Source organism: Polyodon spathula, chromosome 6, assembly GCF_017654505.1.
Source record: "Polyodon spathula isolate WHYD16114869_AA chromosome 6, ASM1765450v1, whole genome shotgun sequence".
NCBI classification, from domain to species: domain Eukaryota; kingdom Metazoa; phylum Chordata; class Actinopteri; order Acipenseriformes; family Polyodontidae; genus Polyodon; species Polyodon spathula.
In genome coordinates, this window is record NC_054539.1 from 29,867,105 (window position 1) to 29,889,947 (window position 22,843).

At 36.0% G+C, this 22,843-nt stretch overlaps 1 protein-coding gene across 1 annotated transcript in view; it reads left to right on the plus strand.

Moving 5' to 3' along the window:
* Positions 1 to 1,218: 1,218 nt before the first annotated feature.
* LOC121317109 (transforming growth factor beta-2 proprotein-like) overlaps positions 1,219 to 22,843 on the plus strand; it is a 51,141-nt gene continuing 29,516 nt past the window's right edge. Inside the window, exon 1 of the mRNA XM_041252722.1 lies at positions 1,219 to 1,613. Coding sequence (XP_041108656.1) covers positions 1,268 to 1,613 — 346 coding nt within the window. The 5' untranslated portion in view covers positions 1,219 to 1,267. The remainder of the gene's footprint in view (positions 1,614 to 22,843) is intronic.

Sequence of the window (22,843 nt, forward strand, 5' to 3'; positions counted from 1 at the left end):
ATATATCCCCACCAGAGCCAGGCTGCAACTGTACAAATAGAGATATACAATTTAATGTATCTGCCCCTGGCAAGTGGTCTAAATAGTACAGTTCTAGGTGTGTGATAAACTGTGCTGGCACAATTGTGCATTTGCTTATAACTATCGCCGAGTATTGTATCAGATTATGGGGTAATAAAGATTACATGCAGTTCTAGTAAAAAAAAAAAAGTTTGTCTATAAATTACAATAGTACATATTTCCATATGTCATCATCAATTTACTGGTAGGATCGAATGTTTAAACAAAAGATACAAATCGATTGTATGCAAGGGAAATACATTTCAGGCACTAGGACCCGGTTACAGCTCCCTTTTTATCCTTAGCTTTCCCTGGCACCCTGTAATATTAATAACCTACCCGGTAACAAACTGAGGAATCCTCAATCTGAATGTGGACCGCAACGTCACTTGGTTGGAGGCAAGCACGTGGTAAAGGGAGCCCTTATAAATCTCACTCCCCTGCCCTTGCTAGATCGTGATGTTATCTGCTGGCAAACTTTGCCAGTATCTAGAATCTCAGAGTAGAGGGTATAGATGAGAGTAATAACGGTGTGAAGTTGAGCTGAAGAAAAGGGCTATGTTTTTACACAATCAATTATTCTGAAGAAAAGCAACAGACCAGAGGCAATCAGTTGTCTCCATGTCTAGCATATGGGGGCATTCTAACTGCAAAGTTTGAAAGACGGAATTGTGAGAGGTGGAGGACCAAGACTGAAACGATTTCAATTTTTTTTTTTTAACAAAACTTGATACAGTGGAGGTGTGTGCAGCCTGCAGGGTACGCGTCGGATCTGCTGCTGAGTACGTTTACAGTTCCTATTGAAAACTACGGCACCGACTTGCAATATTCATTTTATTAGTATTGATTTTGCGGCATCTTTTCTTTTGTTTTGTAGTTCTTTTTAAAGCGCTGACAGCAAATTTGTCACCTATTTTGACAACGATTTTAGGAAGCTATTTTGTAAATATTACTTTAATGAGAAAATATTACATAACGATATATTAAACTGATGGAAACTATATAATATCGATCAATTTATAACCCATGTGTATATATATATTTAAGTAGAGGTTATATTGGTATACATATATATAGATATATATATAATTATTATATATATATATATTATATATATATAATATATAATAGTTCTTATATTATATAGTTTTCTCATACTTTTTTTTCATACCCTTTTGAAAACACAGGGGTTAAGTTAGATTTCAAGATGAACTGCTATTTTTTGAGCATTTTCCTAACGCTGGATTTAGCCACTGTGGCTATCAGCCTGTCTACCTGCAGTACCCTCGACATGGACCAGTTCATGAAGAAGCGGATCGAGGCAATAAGGGGGCAGATCCTGAGCAAATTGAAGCTCACTAGCCCACCTGAACACTACCCTGAGCCCGAGGAAGTGTCTCAGGAGGTTATCGCCATCTATAACAGCACCAGGGACCTGCTGCAGGAGAAAGCCAACGAGAGGGCTGCGACTTGCGAAAGAGAAAGGAGCGAGGAGGAGTATTATGCAAAGGAGGTGTACAAGATAGACATGTTTCCCCTTTATTCACCTGAAAGTAAGTTGCCACTCGTACATTGCAAGCGCTTGAACCACAAACAGATTATGTATACACGGTTTGCTTCTATGCTTCTGTATTTTGTTTCTTAATCGCCTCATTTAATTTTGTTGTCTTGCAAATTAATTATTTTGCAATGCATATTAATAGTCACAGATACGGTATAAACAATGCCTATAAAATGTAAATGTCGTTAGGAATTTTACATTGAAATTAAAAAAAGCCGTTAAATTTTTGAGCCAAAGGCTATAGCAGTACAAAAAGTTACTGGAGACTTTTCCACGTAACATGCCAAATTACGTTTACAGTGTGTAGGTTAGTCTATTTTTTTATTTTTTTTATTTTTTTGAGTGAGACCAGCCCGCAGACGCGTTGGGTAAACTGACGAAATCTAACCCAGTCCAAATGGACGTGGAAGCCCACAATATTAGTATTAAGAGTTTTACATTTACTACACATTAAGGGGTATATTAAGACAGTCTTCCAAACACATTGTTGTCTTTTTACATAATTTTCAGTAGTTACATTTTGTAAAAATGCAGACTGTAATGTTTTTGGATAGCCTATATTTCAGTCATGAGGACTCCATATTGTTTGTAGTGCCACATATATGTATTCTATATATATATATATATATATATATATATATATATATATATATATATATAATAAAATACACTTCTACTGTTGAAGGGTTCCTTACTGATTTTTTTTTCCCCCCAGAAACTTTTTAAAATGCTCTTAGATAGCGTATCTAGACGAAAATAATGTTATCAGTATGAATTTGGTAACTATACGCTTAAGTGTCTTATTACACGTGTTATTTTTAGGGCAATAAGTTGTGACTGGTGCCGCTGGCTCTGTGTGCAGTTGCTGAATACTGTAAGAAGTATGCGACTGCCCCACTGTTGTGTTTTCCAGATTGTTTATGTTTTGATAGGCACGATTGTTGTGTCTTTCATGTGCTCCTTCAACTAAGTACAACGGTAAACAAACACAGCATATCCTTTTTCAGATAACTGGTAGGTTTGAAACAAAGCTGGCAGAATACCCATAAATCAATAGTCCATAGCAATGAGTGTGCACGTAGTCAAATATTTGCTTAAGCCAGTACCAATACCATTCCCTGCAGGTGTTTTGAATTAGATAATATTAACAGTGTGCCTGGTAGTCTTAACACTCAGTATTTTATTGCAATCTTGTTCTGACACTTGACTTTGCCACAGAATAATTTTCCAAAAGTCTATTTAAATACATTTTGAAATAGTGGTGGATGAAACTGTTCAAGAGGTGCTGATTTTGGAACATTCAGTGATAGAGGGGCAAAGAGGACCACTCTTTCTATGGTGCTTGTAAATGACTCGCATCAATATTTAGCTGCATGATTGTATGTTCAATGACCAGATGTGTGTTATTTATTTACATTAGTCCCACTGTAGATATAATCAGACAATTCATAGTGTTACTAGTTACGCATGAAAAAGGAGGCAAAGGAGCATATTTACAAAGCATTTGCTCCAGTCTGTAATTTACTGATATTTTGTGAAATGAGAAACACCCATCTTAATGTAGCAAACTGAGTAACAAATAGCTGTGAATAAGGTATTCTAAATTATTGTTGTCCTGTAGTTTTCTCAAATGAACATGCACAGTCCTTGTTTGAAAAAGCAAAACAAAAAACATGAATATATTACAGTCATGCTTTACAAATCTAACACATTATAACTAATACTAAATTAATAGTTTGTAACAAGCCAAGTTGCAGGTTTCAATAAACAAAGGTTTCACTAAACAAAAGTTATATTTATGGCTTTTGTATTAATGAACTACACAGATTGAGGGTACATACATCCACATAGACACACATTTAAAGCCTTACATAAAATCATATGTAGTTATTTCACTAAATATTTCTTAATTTACGTTTTTGAGTTCAAAAGTGAGTATACAGATTTGACTAAAAACAAATTAGAAGATATTTTATATACCCAGAGGTATATTTTGTATTAAATATTATCCTTGGCTAAGTCAGCTATATAAATACTGTAAATAGGAATAGAACTGGCACAGAGCCAAACTCCAGGGATACATTTCAGTCAAGAAGGTATTTATGGGATATAAATAATACTGTGTCAACATTTATAGAAAGGATCTGATTGTCTTTGGATTTATTCATATTAATCTTTCCTTATGCCACTAGTTAAAATACCAAAAAGAAACAAACACTTTTACAATTTTGTGTGGCCTTTAATCTGAAACACAAAAATTGTATTTTGTAGTATTGGATTTACTTCTGGGAGCTAACCAATATACAGGAGTCTAAATAGTTGGTGGAACAGTTGTGTCAAAAAAGTATATATTTAACAACATTTAATTTTCAAATACAAAAATAATCAGTATTGAATCCAAAAGTCTCAAAGACCAAATAAAGATTGTAAAATTAAACCGTACAGGCAGTCATTCTGTTTTCTACACACTTACAATGGCTCTCAAAAGTATCTCACCCCCATTCCCCCCCCCCCCCCCCCCTTGGACTTTTGGACAACATGGAATCAAAATGGATATAATTAGGAGCTTTTGCCACTGATCAACACAAAAAAAGTCCATAATGTCAAAGTGAAAAATAAAATCTACAAATTGTTCTAAATTAATTACAAATATAAAACAGAAAATAATTGATTGCATAAGTATTCGCCCCCTTTGCTATGACACACCTAAATAAGCTCTGGTGCAGCCAATTGTCTTTAGAAGTCACATAATTAGTTGAATGGAGTCCACCTGTGTGCAGTTAAGGTGTTTCACATGACTTCATGTTAAATACACCTCTCTGGAAGGTCCCACAGTTGGTTAGTACATTTCCTAACAAAAACTACTTCATGAAGACGAACATTCAAAGCAAATCTGGAATAAGGTTCTTCAAAGGCACCAATCAGGGGTAGGATATAAGAACATTTCCAAGGCATTGAATATCATCCGGAGCACAGTAAAGTCCATTATTAAGAAATTGAGAGAATATGGCACAACTGTGAATCTGTCTAGAACAGGCCGTCCTCAAAAACTGAGTATCCGGGCGAGAAGGGCACTAGTCAGTGAGGTCACCAAGAGGCCTATGGCAACTCTAAAGGTGTTACTGTGCTGGGAGACACTGTGCATCACAAAACTGGCCTTTATGGGAGAGTGGCAAAACGAAAGCCATTGTTGAAAAAACTCGCATCAAATCTCGGTGGGAGACTCTAAGACCAAGTGGAGGAAGATTCTATGGTCTGATGAGACCCAAATAGAGCTTATTGGCCTCAACGCTAAGTGCTATGTTTGGTGTAATCCTAACACTGCACATCATCCTGAGAACACCATCCCGACCATAAAGCATGGTGGGGGCAGCATCATGCTATGGGGATGCTTCTCTGCGTCAGGGCCTGGAAAGCTTGTGAAGACAGAGGGCAAAATGGGTGCAGCAAAATACAGAGAAATCCTGGAGGAAAACCTGCTCAAGTCTACAAGAGACCTGGGACTTGGGAGAAGATTCATCTTCTAGCAGAACAATGACCCCAAACATACACCCAGAGCCACACTGGAATGGCTTAAAAACAAAAAGGTCAATGTCCTGGAGTGGCCCAGTCAAAGCCCGGACCTCAATCCAATTGAGAATATGTGGAAAGAGTTGAAAATTGCTGTTCACCAAAGGTCCCCATTCAACTTGACGGAGCTTGAGCAATTTTGCAAAGAAGAATGGGCAAAAATTGCACTGTCCAGATGTACAAAGCTGGTAGAAACTTATTCAAATAGACTCATGGCTATAATTGTTGCCAGAGGTGCTTCTACCAAATATTGACTCAAGGGGGTGGATACTAATGCAATCAATTATTTTCTGTTTTATATTTGTAATTAATTTAGAACAATTTGTAGATTTTATTTTTCACTTTGACATTATGTACTTTTTTGTGCTGATCAGTAGTAAAAACTCCTAATTAAAACCATTTTGATTCTGTGTTGTAACACAATACAATTTGGAAAAGTCCAAGGGGGGTGAGTACTTTTGAGAGCCACTGTATAATCAGCAAGAACACCTGGCATGTGTAGAGAATAGGTTATCCTTGGCTTGACCCTTGTTATGCACATGGCTTTCCTGACATGTATTCAGTATTATATAAAAACGGAATCTATAGTCACGATGGGCAAGACAGCACAGCTGAAAGACCTTGAGCAATGGCTGATAGTAAGGGCTGCTTCCGTATTTAAGACTGTAAAAATAACTGATATTTCACAAGAAACTCTGTAAAAAGTAATGATTTGATGGACCACTCTGGCTGACTTGCCAACTGATTTCCACTAACACCTTCTATGAAAGAATTACATGACAGTAATTGAGAAGTGGTCACTTATTCATCCAGAACAATTATTTTAACACATTGCTGAACACCATTTACTAATTTTTCAAAGTTTAGTGTACTTTTATTCAATGTTCTAGACTCTTTCTAGTAAGACTAACAAGAGCTTTTAGGTTTGGACATAATTACATTTTTTGCTGTTCTATACTACTATAACTTGTTATACTTCCTGTAATCTTAGTTGACATTTTCTACCCTACTTCTGGGCGGCCAAATTACTTTTTTTCCAAAGGGAGCATTGTGCTGGCAGGACTGTTTGCTCCACCTTGTTCAATTCACTGTAACTGGGCGACTCCTGTAAAGCAAGCCAAGCTCAGCTGCTTCCCAGCATGTATCAAAGCAACAGTACGCAGAAACAGATAAGTCAGCAGTGCTTTTCTTTTATGGATATTGCCTAAATGGAAACAAAAGGGAAAACGCACCATTTTTTTCTTTATTATTTTTTTATTTTTTTTTATTTAGTCTGCCCAATTATTTTACACCAGATTTTCTCTCCAATTTGGAATGTCCAAAAAATAAAAGTTCCCCTCACTGCAGCGATTCCCCACACAACTCAGGGGCATCCTCCACGACCGATCCAGCTTCCTCTTTTACACCCAGAAACTCGAGGTGGATGTCACTTAGTTGTCAACCTCTGGAGGACAAACCAGCCTTGCAGGTGTCCGCTTTTGAACTAACTAGATGCCAGGGCAGCAGGGTTTGCTGTAGCTTGATGAGGAAAAGCAGTTCCTGACGGTTTTTCCTCCCTAACCCACGGGAGCATCACAGCCAATGCGATGCTTCCTTCGGAATCCCCAGTGAAGACCGGCAACTTCACACAGCCAAGATGCAAACCTGCACTGTATGACTCACCCTGCACACAAGGCAAGGCTCTAAAGCAGTTTTTCTTTTCTTTTGGGGGTCCCACTTTTCAAGGAAGAATATATTTTTTAGCTTGCATTCGATAAACTCAAATTGTATAATATCACCATTCAAACATTTAAGGGTTTTGTTTTTAGTTTTTTTTCTTCTTTTTTTTACTTCTATTGTCATTCATTCTGAGTGGTTGAAGTAAGAGTAGAAGAGGCAGCACCATCTAGTGCACATGCATTAAGGATAATGTTTCTTTTTGTATTGCTGGCAACATACAGCTCTGCATTAGGTGGCTCAGGGTCTTCTATTTATTTTTGCTGAAAGAACCACTCTGAAAATATTTATTTTAACCCTTTTTATCCTGAATACCTATAGCTGGAACTCTGAAGTCACAGAATATCTTAAATCTGAAGAGTATTCAAATTCTTGCTGTCATGCAGCAAACTAGTACTGTACAAGATGCACAGTACATTAAGTAATGAAGTAGCTACATATTAATTGTTTATAACTCTTACAGAAGCCAGTCTGAGGCTTGAGATCACAGTGTCTCCCAGCATTTATCAATACTAGAGATGAAAAAATTATAATATACATAAACACTGGTTTGCTTAGTCAGGTCCCCCATGTACATGAATGCATAAACTGAATGTACAATGAGGACTTTGACTCTACTGTGGTATGTTAAACAGCACCTATTCAAGACTAAATTAAGGAGCTAACTAGTTTAAAAAACACAAACAGAATTGTCTTTTATCCATAGCTTTGTTTAATGGCATTTAAACCCTTGGAAATGAAAACCTTAAAATGAATAGGCGTTTCTTTTTAACATTCAAGGCTGGTATTTTGCACCATCCAGTCATATAAACCAATGAATTAAAGAGAATCTCAAAATGATCAATAGGGATTGCTTCTTGGCAGTTTAAATAGCCACGAGGGCCACAGGGTTAAGGAAGTTTGTTTGCACTTCGTTTTATGACACTTCCTAAACACCAGCAACTTCAGCAAGGGGGGGGGCGATCATCAGGGAATCTTGTTATTCCATCATGAGTCACTGATCTTTTGAAGTTCCTGCTGTTAAAAAAATCCCATTCACTGCTGGTTACTGCAGTTTAATTGGAGATCAGTAGTATTTATCAGTTTGTAGTTTATTCATGAACTTTATATATACAGTAGAACATTCCTTAACTGATACTACATTTTGTTTAAACTGATAAAGCGAATTCACAATTCTCTAATCCAAGCATAGAGTTGTTATAACAATCCTTTACAAACCCTATAATTAATGGAGCTACAGTGTACACTATAACACTGATAAAGGTATTAGCCAAAATGTTTCCTACTTTACTGCTTTAAAATAAATATAGAAACTAAGCCAAAGAGTCAAAACATACTCCATGAAAACTAATAACCATGTGTACTGCAGCTTAATTAGCACATCATATTTACTAAGGAGAGCTGCAAGGGATGGTAAAGTCAGTTATAATTAGATTATGTAATCCACTGGTTGTAGTATAGTACACACAACTAGGATTGTTCTTATAATTTCAAATTTACACACAAAACAAGTCCTCGAATAACGAATTAAGTCAAATTAAAACAGCAATTCAATTCAATGAGCATGCATCTTGCAAACTTAGATGGCTTTTTGAGTACTCCTTAAGTTTGCATAGTTTATGACTATCAGTTTTGAACCATATTTAATATTTCTACAGTAAAATTACACATATTCCTTATATCATTATTATGTCAGCCTAGCTTTTCAAGCAAAGCTCAAAACTTTCAGCAGGTTTACAAGGAGATAACAAGATGTGTGGAATTAAATGGCTTTCAATCTCTGAAACCAACAGGGTGGTCCAGGCAAGTTAATGCTGCAACTTACATGCATTTAAAGACGGCAGCACCCGGGTTTGGTTGCCAGAACTTGTCTTGGAATGTTTAGGGAAAGATAATTTGATTTTCAAATTGGTGTATTTCCACCGAATTAAGTTGTAAATCAGTCATTGTTTCCACTTTACTCTCCGCACCACGGCCTTGCTTTTTAATTCCCTTCTTTTGTTTTCTCTTTAGCTACAGTTTGACGGGGAAAAAAATCTGATTATTTTGTATCAACCGTTGTGAAAGATAACAACATCAGTGCCTAGAAACTCTGGGGGATTGTTGTATTTGCAAATGCTTAGATCCAAGTTACATCAGTTACAGGATAGAATGCCTTAAAAAAAAAAAAAAAAAAAAAACAAGGAAGCAATCTCACTGAAGGCTACTAGTCATTTTAATCTACTGTTCATGTGCAAGAACTAGTGTATCGTGTACGTTTTAGGCAAAAATTGGCCATAAAACAAGAATGTCATGTCAGTTACTGGCCTCTATATGCCAGTTAGTACTACCAGATAGCAAAAAATAGTTGAGCTTGATGTGTAGATGTTACAGTATACCTGAGGTTTTTAACTAATAATAATAATGATAATACAAAAAAAAATGTAATTTGGAATTATTCATAGAAATGCTTAGTTTACGTCAGGTGGACAGCCCTCCCTATATAACTATAAAAAACACAGTCAGAAAATATGAATAAAACTAAAGAAACATCTAGTAGATCAGCGTTTTAACAAGCTATTTAAATACCATATTCTTTTGAATTTAGGACGCAGGTAAAATGTAAACCTTAATACCGTTATTCACATCTGGTATTTTTTTTTTTTTTAATATTTTGAAATGTGTCCCGGTTAATGCAACATTACTCCAAAATTCTACTCAATAACGCACCATAAAGAATCTGCCAATTCACTTTTTATGACCGCTTAATGAAAAACTGTGAGATTTGCATCGCAACAGAAAACAAGTGAGCCATAGATGTTTATATGCAGTGGTAGTCCTGACAGTAATATTCTGTACTGTTATCATTTTAATTCAAAGGCCATTACATGTAACACTGCACGGCAGTTAAACTAGACATCCTCACGAGATGATCGCTTCTCAAGTCCACTGTAGTAAAATAGGATTCTGCAGCCTTGAGTAAACATAGTCGTGGTCATATAGCAACTTGCTAACCCATGAGGACTTGTTTTGATGTATTGTCCTCAATGACTGAGCACCATTGACATCTGTATACTGTATTAAAACTGCTGATGGCATGCTTTTGCTAATTGCAATGCGACAGAGTGGCCGAGGACAGTGTAAATTACCAGGCTGGAGTCTTGATTTATAGTTTTAAAATGGTGTTGGTTTTATTTTTCTTGCACTGTGGGGGCGAAACAACCTCTAATAAATCAAACAAAATAAACCTAGCTCTCAGCTGGAGCACAAACTAACTGTACATCGTGTGGAAGAAACACTAGATCTGTTACTCGAGTTCTGGTTTCTTTTTGTTACTTCTGCTCCCTTACGCCTCAATACCCCCCATCACAAACTATCAAATAAGCCATTTCTATCGAAGTGTCATTAACTCTAACAAGCAGTTAGCCAATTGACTGTTACCTGTAGTTCGTTAAGGAAAGCAGCTGTGGATTTTTCGTGGGCATGCATACATGCGGGAACTCATGACATCTAGTTGTCAACCCACTGCAGCCAGAGAACAGCTCTTACCATTCTCATACTAAGTTTGAATCTTGCACCACAGTAATGATATCGGTCTGCTTTTAAGAATCAACCACTAAAATCAATACACCCAGGAAGGATGTGAGTCTTATAACTGGACTGCACTGTATATACATTTCACATTGCAATTCAGTTGACAGACCATGGTTTTATAGCCAAATAGCTGCAGGTAAAGAATTGGGTGGAGGGAATGTAAATGTGACCAAAAAAATGTAATCACTGTACTGTATCCGCTAAAAAATTAACTGATTAAAAATGATTACGTTTATGTGTTGGCATTCTCCAGATAGCAAAAGCATCACTTTGGTTGCTGTAATCTTTCTGAACCTGCTGCTACAGGATAGACGAGCAAGCTGAAACATGATGCAAGTGTGTCTTCCTGGCAGCAGGAGAGGTTAACTAAACATAGCTGCTTTTATTTGTATAATTAGATTCTGTGATTAGGCCCTTCTTTTTTAAGGCATTGATTCGAAGTGGCATCTGTCTGTATAAAGACATTTAAGTGACAGGCTGCTCATTTGTTAGTTGTAGAATTAGTATTTCAGTTTACTCAGTCATAGGTGTCAGCATAATAAGCATTTAACATTCAAATATACTCAGTTCTTTCATTTCTGTGAGCAGTGTTTTGTTAAGTGTCCAGTAGTGGCTGATATGGTTTGGTAAAGGAAGAAACTAAATTTCTGGATTTCAGTCTAAACTCAATCACTAGCTTTTTACGTCTGCAAGCCATGTACAGCAATGCATTAACACTAACTGAACATTGGAAGTTATTACAGCTCATAATGCAATGAAGCAGCAATGAATGTGGACCATTTTGTCACCCATCTTTAAGGCAAATAAGCAGTGACTGATAGGGGTAGATGGTGCATGCAACAGGTGTGGCATAATAAATGTTCTCATTACACAATTTAAATTTGGGTTGTTCACATCTCTGTCAAAAGTGGCGTAGATTATAAGCAATAAGGATATATTACAGCCCTTGATGTATATTATTCCTGATGTTGGGCTAGATTTTGCTATTAAGTTTATTTTTCTTGGAAAATCTGGCTCCCCTTTGTAGAGTGTGAGCTGCAGTATGTTTCAAACTCTCATGGTTTACAGCATGTTTGCATTTCATTTAAAATATTTTTAGTTAAAAAATGAAATGTGTTGATTCATGTTGTTTCTGTATTATAACCAGTGTGATCTAACAATTTATGCACATAATCAGTGTTTTTCTTTCATTGCAGTTATATCTTCATTTCAATGACATATTTTTACAATGTTGCCTTGCCTTTCTCTGCAAGAGCCGGGAAGTATTAGTTTCCTCTTCACAGTCTTTCTTGTGGTAACCTCTGCTGTTATAAGAGGGCGGCTTTTAGACTGTCAACATTTCATGGAAGCACTCAAAGCTGATACTTCAAAGCTGTTTATATTTTTAGTTCTAGGGATTAGAGCCGTATTTGTTTTCAATTTGTAGTTGGGAGGTATGCACTTGGGAGTGGAGTATCTTGACCATGAAAAACACCTTTTTACTATATTGTGCCATATGCTAAAATGTGTCAAATGAAGTTAAGTGACACGTTTTACTGATATTTGTCATTATCCCTTGTGCTGGATGAAAATTCCCTGCGATGGGGCTATATGGAAGTAACTGATGTATACATATGTAACAGTTGCATCTATATTTTGAGAACTGCTAATCAAATTGTTGTTCGGGCTATAAGGTGTACCTACTTTTTCACAACCTAATTAGCTAAGCGTATGCACACTGTATCTTGGCACACCCTTGTCTGTTTCTGATTTAATTATGTATCGGAATTGATTACAAAATTGTATTTTACATTCTCTAAATATATATGGTAGGGGCTTGCTTTTTCATGGTATCAAGACTTGAAATGGTATGAAGTTCTGCTTGCCTTGGAAGGGATATGCACGTTACCCACACATCTTCATCCTGTTGTGCAAAGTTTGCAACATGTTAAGTTTTACACTACCAATAATCTCTTGGTGTCTAATTACAACATTCTTCCATAGTGTTTCCTTCTGTTAACTCTATCACAAAGATGTTTATATTTCCAAAAGGTTGTTTAAACTGTAAGAACACAAGTCTCCAAACCGCTTGATACCAGCTTGCCACAACATCCCGTGAAATTTTTAAAAAGTTACATATCCTATAAAACATTGCTTTCAGGAACTAGCCTCTGTATAAACATGTAACTCGGCAAAGTTTCACTTTTAAAAAGGCTTTCATATTTGGCATCCAGACAATATATTGTCCTTAGCATGACGCATCTATTTTGAACTTCTAGGAGGAAGCTAGTCTAATCCCTATTTCCTACAGTCTGCACAAAAGTCTACCTTAGTAATTCTGCATTTCTGTTAGGATTGAGCTCGACAGTACTGTAACACTACTAGCACCGTGTGTGTGTGTGTGTGTGTGTGCTGTAGTCAAAAGTTGACATACCCAATGGAAATTTATAATATCTAGAAGTTTCTTGAAAACAAAGAATTTTAGGAACACTCTTTATAGCAGAAGCTTTGCTTTTGTGGATAAGCGACTCTTTACCTCTTAAAGTGGAGGCAGGTGATAAGGAAGATTATCTCATTGAGTGTGTAAGTAAAATACCCCTAGATAGAAAAAAAAAGCTGTGACATCTTAAAGTTAGCAGCTTGTTTTAGAAAATAAACTTTGTGATTCATAAATGAAGAGAAATGCAAAAATAGCTTTGCTTGCTGCAGAAAACCCAACATTCTGAAAGTATGTCTTTTTCCTGGTCCAGATACATCCCAGGATACTGTAGAAATATGAATTAGCTTTAAAGATGTCAGTAATGGGGTAGAAGGTCAAAACAAAAAAAAAAACTTTTTGTGTGCATAAAAGTATGCTTCATTCTTTTTTTTTTAAATCTTTTGCTAAATTACATTGACTTTTATGTTTTATGCAGTTCTGTTCATGGGTATCATTTTGATTTCATTTTTCTGCTGGGCCATTAATGAGCAATGTTACATAATGCTACAGTACTTACCAAAAAGTAGGTACTGTGTTAAAGTCCACGTGTTGCCTCTTTTGGCAAGTGATATTTTCAGAATCATATCATTCTGAATTTAAGTACTTTTTTAAAAAAAAACACTGCCTTTTTAGCTATGTATTTTTGACATTATGTATTTTTTGTGTTCCCTGAAAAAAGGTTTGGAACAGGCCAAAATGAAATAATCATATATATGTCATACTTCATACCGTCACTGAAGTGCTGACTGTATACTGAATAACAGGTTTAGGTGGCTATTTCTTTACAGTTCAGTGAGTGTTTCTCTGCAGGTGTTAGGGGCTACTTAATTTTTATCTTCCCTTAAATAGTCAAATTACGTACTATATTTGTACAGCAGCAAGTTTTTTCTTTTGTGAAATTCTAAACTGAAGCATGCTAAATTAATTTTACAGTCTAACATTTAGTGTGGCACTGAGGATTGGGACTTGAAAAAAGGAAAGCATATGAGCAGTTAGATCAGTTCAGTTGAATCACAGAACACAACAGCTAAATGTCAACTGTGTATCACGAAGAGTGACTACTGAAGGAATTCATACAGGATTTTAAGAAGCATTCGACTAAGGCATTTTTTTTATCTATATGAGTTTAACATGCATTTCAGCTCCCTCGGCAGTTTTAAATATGGTTGGTTAGTGTTTTACTCTTTATGTCACTATCCTTTACATAACTCAAACATATAGTCAGGCGAGCAATGCTTTACCATCAAAATATTACAATGCAACAGCTAATGTCTAAGTGTGATTTTTTAATAGAAATATACATTTTCAAGATATGGATAAACATGAAACTGCTTTTTCATCTCTCACCAGTCATTTTAATTTTTATAGATTGAGCAATTGTAGTTAGGCTATTATGTTTAATGCTTGTAAAAAAATACTTCTATAGGCCCAAAATGGTTATTTGCAGCAGAGAGGAAAACAAAGACAAGCATAAGAACATGGTTCATTAGAGTTCTGTTTATAAATCAAAACAGGCAATGACTAGCCATTAATATCTTTATGCAAAACGTTTATCCAGGAGCTGGAAGATTTTTTCCCTGACCAAGTCTCATGTATATAATATACAAGATATTACAGCTATTCCCTGTTACAGTAATGAATTAAACTGACATGAAAGCAAACTGTAGTGAGCCAAGCCCAAGGGCGCTTTAGGTATGATATCAAAGCCTTGTGCCTTTTGTGTATGCACTTGAGAAAATACCCTTTTTTCTAATATAATGCTCAGTATAAAACAGTCATTGCAAAGATTTCAATGAAGAATAAGTGGGCTTCACTGAGCAGCTTGTAATGTATCTCCCATATTGTATTTTAGTAGTATTGTTTGCACTTATTGTATTTAAATATGAATATTGTATTGTAACCCTGTAATAAGATCACAAGCCAGCATGGCAAAAAGGAAATTCAAGTGTTTTTAGACTATAAATTCGAACCATTATGATTTGTGTCTGGCCTTTTAGATACTGCAACAACAACGTTTTTGCTTTTAAAATGAGTTGAACAATTATAAAATAGAAAACTCTCCAAAAAATGATTTTTTTACAAAGGTATTTGCATAGCAAATGTGCCTTTACTATGCTTTTCATTTAAGTGTTCAATTCATTGTGATTAACTATATTTGGCAATACTTTACAACACTTTCCTGTGGTTTTACCAAGTTATGTTCTGAATGGGTGGGTAGGGGAACACCTCAAGATTGTAAGACTAAAACATTATAGTTTTTATACTTAATTATATATGTGAATACTACACATGACTGGAGCAGTAGTTGTTGTTTCAATTCTATAAACCTCAATCTCGTTATTGTACACAGAGAACTCTAGACTGCAGGTGTATATCCAAATCCTTTCTGTGAAATGCAGTTGACGAGACAGGTGCTAGGAGCTAGAAAGAAGAAAAATGCTGTTTAAATCCTACTTTAGATGAGATACTGAAAAAGCTCCCTTTTCACTAAATTAAGAGGGTTAGCACACAGGGGCAACCATAATCCATTTGCCATATAATTTACTAGGCTGGCAAAGTTTCTTGAAAAATCTGGGAAGATTTTGACCTTTATTACACACACACACACACAGCATGATGTATGTTAGCAAAGAAATTGGAACATAATAGATGACCTACATTTACTGCCAACAATCCTATAGTCCCTTACGGGATACCCTTAAAATCTTAATAACCCATTATTTTTGTTCTGTATGATTCTCTATTGTTTCTGCTTTGATTGGCTGTGCTTAGTAACTAATCTAACAAAACGGTGCACAGAAAAATTTGCCTTGAGCCTTTTCAGAATGTTCTTAGATTGATTAACTGCACTGTCCTGACATTGACTTTGCTGGTTAGTACTACACAGACATAGGGCCCCATTTTGTGGAGACTCGATAAAATGCAAACTTAAGGCCAAAGTGCTTTACGTTTGCACTGGATTGGTCCCAAGGGTTTACTTTCCTCTTTGTTCAGTGTGTAGATGGAAACTTGAATTAAACTTTAACTTGTCACTGTTATTTTGCATTCATAGTTTCCAGCTTCTGTATAAGTGGGTTTAATAGCTTCCACTTCTATTTTTAATATATCTTGAGATCTGCTCATCCATGTGTGATGAAACTTGGTATGGACAATTTAGAGCAGAAGTTCAAAGGCTGTATCTTAAGAACTGCCCACCCAAATTACATTTTTGAATGTTGGTCACAACATAATTCTTACACTGATCTGACATTTGATTGGTTGAGATATTAAAGGCTATCACCACAAACATTTGCTGAATTTATTTAAACTATACTTAGATAGTTACTTATATATCAAGTTTTTCTACATATTGTGAAGGCATTTTGCCATAACACAAGTACTGCTGAGCTGAGGTATAGGAGCTTACAATATTGCTGGAAAACATATGGTCAGAGGTAAAGCCTTGTGGTGGCGGGGGATTTTCAACAATTTTATTTCCCTAGCTCCTGATTGGAAGCTTTAAAATTTCTGTCAGGATTCAAAATAGGTGGGTGCACAACATCGTAGTTTCCTTTAAAAGCCTCAGAAATCCGTGACATAGCGTAGGTGTGCCTTTAACCCTTGACCCTTTTCCTCTACTGACCACGACATCCACTGGTTTAACTCAACTACCCTAGTGACGACAGCAGCTTTTCTACCTTGAGGCAACTGAAAACTTATCTGAGGACTACAATGACAGATTCTTGTGTTTTTGCCCTGGCAATATTGCAAGCTGAAAAAGGCTACACTCTTAACATAGGCAATGTTATTACAAGGTTCACAAGCACAAAAAACAGACGCCTGCAGTTAAGGTAAGGTCAACAGAGGCAAAGGCACATGTAGTACAGCTGTCTAATTAGTACAATCCACACAGAAAACACAGTTTTCAACTTTACCAGAGCAATGTACCACAGACTGCCTTTTCACAAGAGGCGCAGACATCCAAAGTTTTGTTCCTGTTGCATTTAGCAACCTGGCATTGTCTTTTCTTCCATGTGCCAGTGGGAGCAGCGCTGGCTGAAGGTTGAGGGGCATTTGCAAGCCAGCTTGCGCTTCCCTGATCAAAATGTTTCTGCCATAGCTCCAGGGCTAGCTACAAAACAAAGTCCCTCTGGGAGATTGTGTTCCCGGTGAACTCATTGTACAAAACAAAAACCAGCTCCAAAACATTATAAAAACAGCCACTGGCCACCTGCGAGAACCACCTTTGACAGAGTACTGTCGTGCAATTTGATCAAGTACATCCACACCATATTTCGTTGCATTGTAAAATACAACAGTTTCTGGCTTTCGTTTAGCATCAGTCCCGGTGGATCTGTGCAGAGAGCTTAGAATAATAATAATAATAATAATAAATAATAATAATAATAATAATAATAATAATAATAATATTTAATATGTAGTGTTTCAAGCACTCAACAGGATGGTAATATGTTCTTTCACAATTAATTTGATTGTGTTACAAAGGCCAGACTAAATTGTCAGCTATTTTTTATTGATTTCAATATGTGGTTAAAAAAGCTGCTCTGGAGTATTAAGAAGTAAGTGCTTATAACTTGTTCATTTTTACGATTCTATAGCTGAAACACTGTATGGGTATTTCATTCAAATATTTAGTAACACTTAAGAATGGACATTCGCGAGAAATTCATAAACGCAGAGAAATTAAAATTTGAATTGCTAAAACGGTTCAAAAGACTGTCATGGCGTTTCTAGTGTTAACGGTTAAGCATGTAAGAAAAAGTTGGTTATTTAAGTTATTTTAATGCACATATGAATCATATGGCCAACCTCTTCTACACACGTTTAATTCTCTTTTAAAACAACACCCATCTGCTGATACAAAATAGTGTAGAACGACATAAAAATTAGCTTTAGCACAAAACACTTTGTCTTTTGGGTCTCTGCCCCAACCCTTCTGTAAAGTTCACAGCAACCCACCAGAACCCCTAGTTGCCCCCACCCCCACAAGCATACATTTGCAACGCTCCTGCATTGCCTCTGCGTATGGTCATTTGTTACAAGAAGCAATTTTTTATGCTGTGGATGTTGGTTGTTGTCATGATACTGACACATGCAACGTGTTACTCATACCCTTGGTACTTGTAAATCCTTTGGATCCCAGTTGTTACCCTACTTTTGTTTTAAGTTGAACAATATAGAAAGCTTGTCCAAATGTATTTGAAAGCCAATGTTTAAAAGAAACACAAGAGTTTTGAGAGAGAGAGTTCCACAGTCAGCAACAATGCCAAACAGCCACCTGTCACTAAATCAATATCCATTCAAATGTAGACATTTTAATCACAGTTTATTGTTTACAATGTATTTAAAATATTAAGTATCCCACAATCAAGTTTTACATCAAATGTAGTTCCTTGGTACCTGTTTACAGCAGTTATCTGTCTAGCCTCCTATGCACTAAAGTTGCTGCATGACCCCGGTTGACCTTACTCATAACAATCATGACAGTTATGGACCAATAAATCTAAGATAACAGGTGCAATTTACTATAACTAATTGCTTCCTTTGTGACATATTCTCATGTATCAAGTGGTTTTCACTATACATCTGGTTTGCCAATTCACTAATGAAAAATGGACTAGCTGATACAGAACAGACACACATTGTGTTAAAAACAGGTTTAGTGAAAGGTATAGCTGTAAACACACCAACATTATACCTACAGTTTATGGGCAGTATAAGATAAGCATGTTAAGCGTCAGCATATTTTTGAGATAATAGGAATTCCTGTAGTACACTACATCAAATCCTCAAACATGTCTGCAGTGGATAACACATAGGTATAGTGTCTGTCTAAGTTGTGTATGTATACTGAAATAAATTGAGGATAGCATTAGTCCTAATAACATTGTCAAGACCCTGGGAATGGCTTGCAAACCCTTTCTATGGCTAAGCAATTTTGGTTGGGCTTTTGATTTCATCAGGCAAATGCTTTTGTGTGTGTGTGTGTGTGTGTGTGTGTGTATATATATATATATATATATATATATATATATATATATATATATATATATATATATTGCCAAAGCTATGCCTTTGACTGTTTAGGGCAGACCTATTTCAACCTTCCATAACTGCACTGAATTAAAACATCTTCTCAGGCAGTAACAAACAAGTACATCCATCAATCAATATTTTCTACTATTTTTCTTCCTTATTTTTTTAAACATTTTCATGGAAACCTGGGACAGGTTCATTTTCTTCCAAGAACAATTACTGGATGGCCTTTTTTGGAGCCTAGAATATAGAAATACACAAATACAGTGAAGTAGAAGCAAAAAGCATTCAGTTAAAGATGGCCGTGGTGAAGGCTAGTCTAGTAGCCTCAAGCAGCTCCCCACACAGCTTCTCTCCTTTTGAAAGGATTGATTTTTCGATCAAATTTAAAGGTAAAGGGTTAAATAATGCCACTGTTCTACCACTAGAGGTCACCACTCTGTATTACTTTTTAATTTTATTTAGAAGAGATGTTAGCACAAGTCATTTGAAAGTATGACAAAACAAAAATATAGGGTGCCTGAAAGCAGCTGTTCTGATGTTAAAGTGTTATAGATACAGTAAAACAATTGTACATTCTTAAGACAGGTTACTGCTCATTCTAGGGCACAGTCATTAATTTGTATTGTAAATAAAGACCAGGAGGGTTTCATGCATATTTTTTCATGTTTAATAGAGAGACATATCCTCAGAAATAAAACAATTGTTACAGTACCAAGGGCGTGTTTGCATTTTCTTTTTATGAAGCATGTAGTATAACAAAGGTTAAAAAAGCAGAGTTACTTGTTTTAGTTGTTTATTGCCTGTAAATCAATTGTATAAAATACAAAGTAATTATTTTCTTTTTTCGGTAAATAACCTTATATATTATACAGGGAAGTGGGTTTATAGTTCGCAGTCATATGAATAGACTTCTACATCCCCAGCTGTAACACCATACATTTGCAAAGTTGTAAGCTTGTTCCTGCAAGGTATAATTCAAGTTGCTTTCAGGCTCTGCTTGGAGATCCAGAACTTCTGCAGAGATAGCAGAAGCAGTAGGTTATTATCTGGAGCATATTCATTACATTCTTTTGCACCTTCAGTCAGAATTACCCTTGTGTAACAAATGCAATACAAATGTGTAGTATTTATTTATTTATTTATTTTAATGTATACTACTTTTTCAAGCATTATCCTATAAAATTCTCAATACAGGGCTATGGGCCCTGTTTATAAAACATACTAATAATTGCCGCATAGAACTGAAGTACATTGACTGTATGGGGCTGCAATGTTGAATACCACCCTGTATGGACCCCACAGTAACCAGTTTTCGGTTCGGTTTTGCGCATTTTTCCTGGACTCCATGATGATATTATTGTATAGTACTAAAACAAAAATGTTGGGGATTTTAGTATGGAAACTAATACATAAGGTTCAACATAATTGATGGGAACTGAATGCTAGAGTTTAGTTGCAGTTAATTAAAGCAGGTTTCACACATCAAGTCGTAAATATCAGAATTCTTCTGCTGTTTTTAGAGTAACTTTTTTTGTGATGGCATAAAAAAAAAATAAAAAAAAATCTGAAGTGTATCTTTTTTTAAAGCAGGTTTCTCCAACTGAAAAATAAAAAATAAAATAAAATAAAATAAACTTTCTTTATATAAAATGAATGAACACTGCTTGTTACTGCTACCATTTTCATTCACTGCATGACAGCTGAGGGCCTGCTGGTATCTAAATTTCTATGGTAGCCATAGGAGCTGGCATGCTACCAATAGGGGTAAGTGTAACAAACATAGAGAAATGATGAATAAATAAAATAAACAAAGCATGGCAGCAATTATTTTAATCCCTGCCATTAGAGTGAAGGCTGCAGTCACAGTGACTCCTGCTGTGTGAAGAAGTCGGGTTTTATAGCCATACCAAAATGTTTACTTTTCCCTAACAGCAGGAAGCATAGTTCATTTGTTACATTATTTGTCCTTTGGACTTCCCTGTTACTAAATCCTTAAATACCTCCATTGAGACCTCCATGGAGACAGTTATAAAAAGATCGTTCCTGGGTACAACATGGTCATTAGAATGTGAAATTGCCACTAACCCATTTAAAGTTATTGTCAGTAATATAATAATGCAGTTGAATTGCAGAATATATTCTACAGTGGCTTTATCCTATTACAGTGTGTCGGAAACAAGTATTATTTCTATTAGGGAGGCTTTTTGAGCTATTTAACACCTTCCTCCTATAGGCATGAAATGTCTTAAGAAGATATTGTAGTTATCAAAATACGTTTCTAGTTCTATTCAGGTTGCAGTGGGGTTCCAGTTGATTTAAAATAGCAACATTCAGGCTGGGGTTGGATAAACAATGAAAAAGCTCCTTTGCGATGCATCACACACATGTTCATCAAATCGTTGATTCATTTATTACGCTACATCTGTGTTTCAGCATTAATCACGATGTGCAAGACAGCAAATCTATCAGGCTTTGAGGGCTGATAGTAGTTTCTTGGTTGTCAGGTACACAAATGTTGTTTCTCAAGGAGCAGTTTTAAAAGTGATGACTTTATGGATCTTTTTTTTTTTTACCACAGACTTCCATCCCTAAGTTCCCTGAAGGAACTTTAGTTGGTAAGCAGTAACAAATTGTAACATATCTTCCTAGAACATTTACAACATATCTTGACTTGTCATGTCAGATCAAATCCAAATCTGGCTGTCCATGGTGGCCCCAGAAGCAGGTGTTTCTAATTTGTTTTTTGAAGCATTTTTGCATGTACCCCCCCCCCCCCCCACACACACACACACACACACACATGTAAGAGGGCTTGTAGTATACTGAGTATTCGGGTTCCTTAACAACTAATACTGTACATGACACAATACCCGTCAACACATACTGGGATTGTTTGGTTTACCGTACGACAACAGATGGAAGTGTCTACGGGTTAAAATTTTGTGTGCTTTACTAAATGTGCTCTCTAATATTTATATTTGTTTTTACAATCACATACGTCTTGCAGAACGTGTGTTTATAATGCTGTAGCTTCTTATTGCTTTGAAATAAAATTACGACTGGAGTTTGCATACATTTTAGGTTCTGTTGCAGTCACAGACAGTCGACAGTGGTTTTGTTTCTGTTTTCCTGCGAAATCACGTTGACGGATAGGTCACTGCATTAACAGAGGAGTTTGCTTGGCTTTACACAAACTTGGTAATTACTGCAAACATGCTTCTAAGCCAAGCAATGATACTTGCAATCTTACAAGCAGTGTCTGAGGAAGAGCTTTTGAACTGATACAATATTTTAATAATGGGTTTGAAGAAAACTGTCAACGATGCACAGATGTTTCAATATCTCAATTAAAATCTTTTTTTTTTTTTTGTATTATGTGTAATAGTCATTAATTGGGAGCTTACTTAACATCAAATAACATACATTATTTAGCATTAAAATACATTTTAATGGTGTTATACACTATTTTATTTATCCCAGTGCTGTAGTTTTTTCTTTTTTCTTTTTTTATGTGATGGTGGGAACGCAAAGGTCTTGTGCAGGGCTACTAGTTTTAAAACATGTTCCTTATTAAAAAAATTAAATAATTCCCTCTTGACCAGGGCCCACTTCGGGATGTTGGGCCTCGAGGAAATTTCCCTGTCCTCCCCACCCTCTCGGTGGGCCTGACCATAAGCATGTACTGCACAGAAAGGTTGCTTGTGGTCTTAACTTGAAATTAATGTTTCACAAGCCAAATCTGAATCCTACTATGTGGTACAGTGAATGTTATTTGCTGTGACACAGGGAATACTGTATTTGTGTGCTTGTTTGTTCAGAAACAAAAACACATTTTTAGTCCATCTGTGCTACACAAAATACAAGAC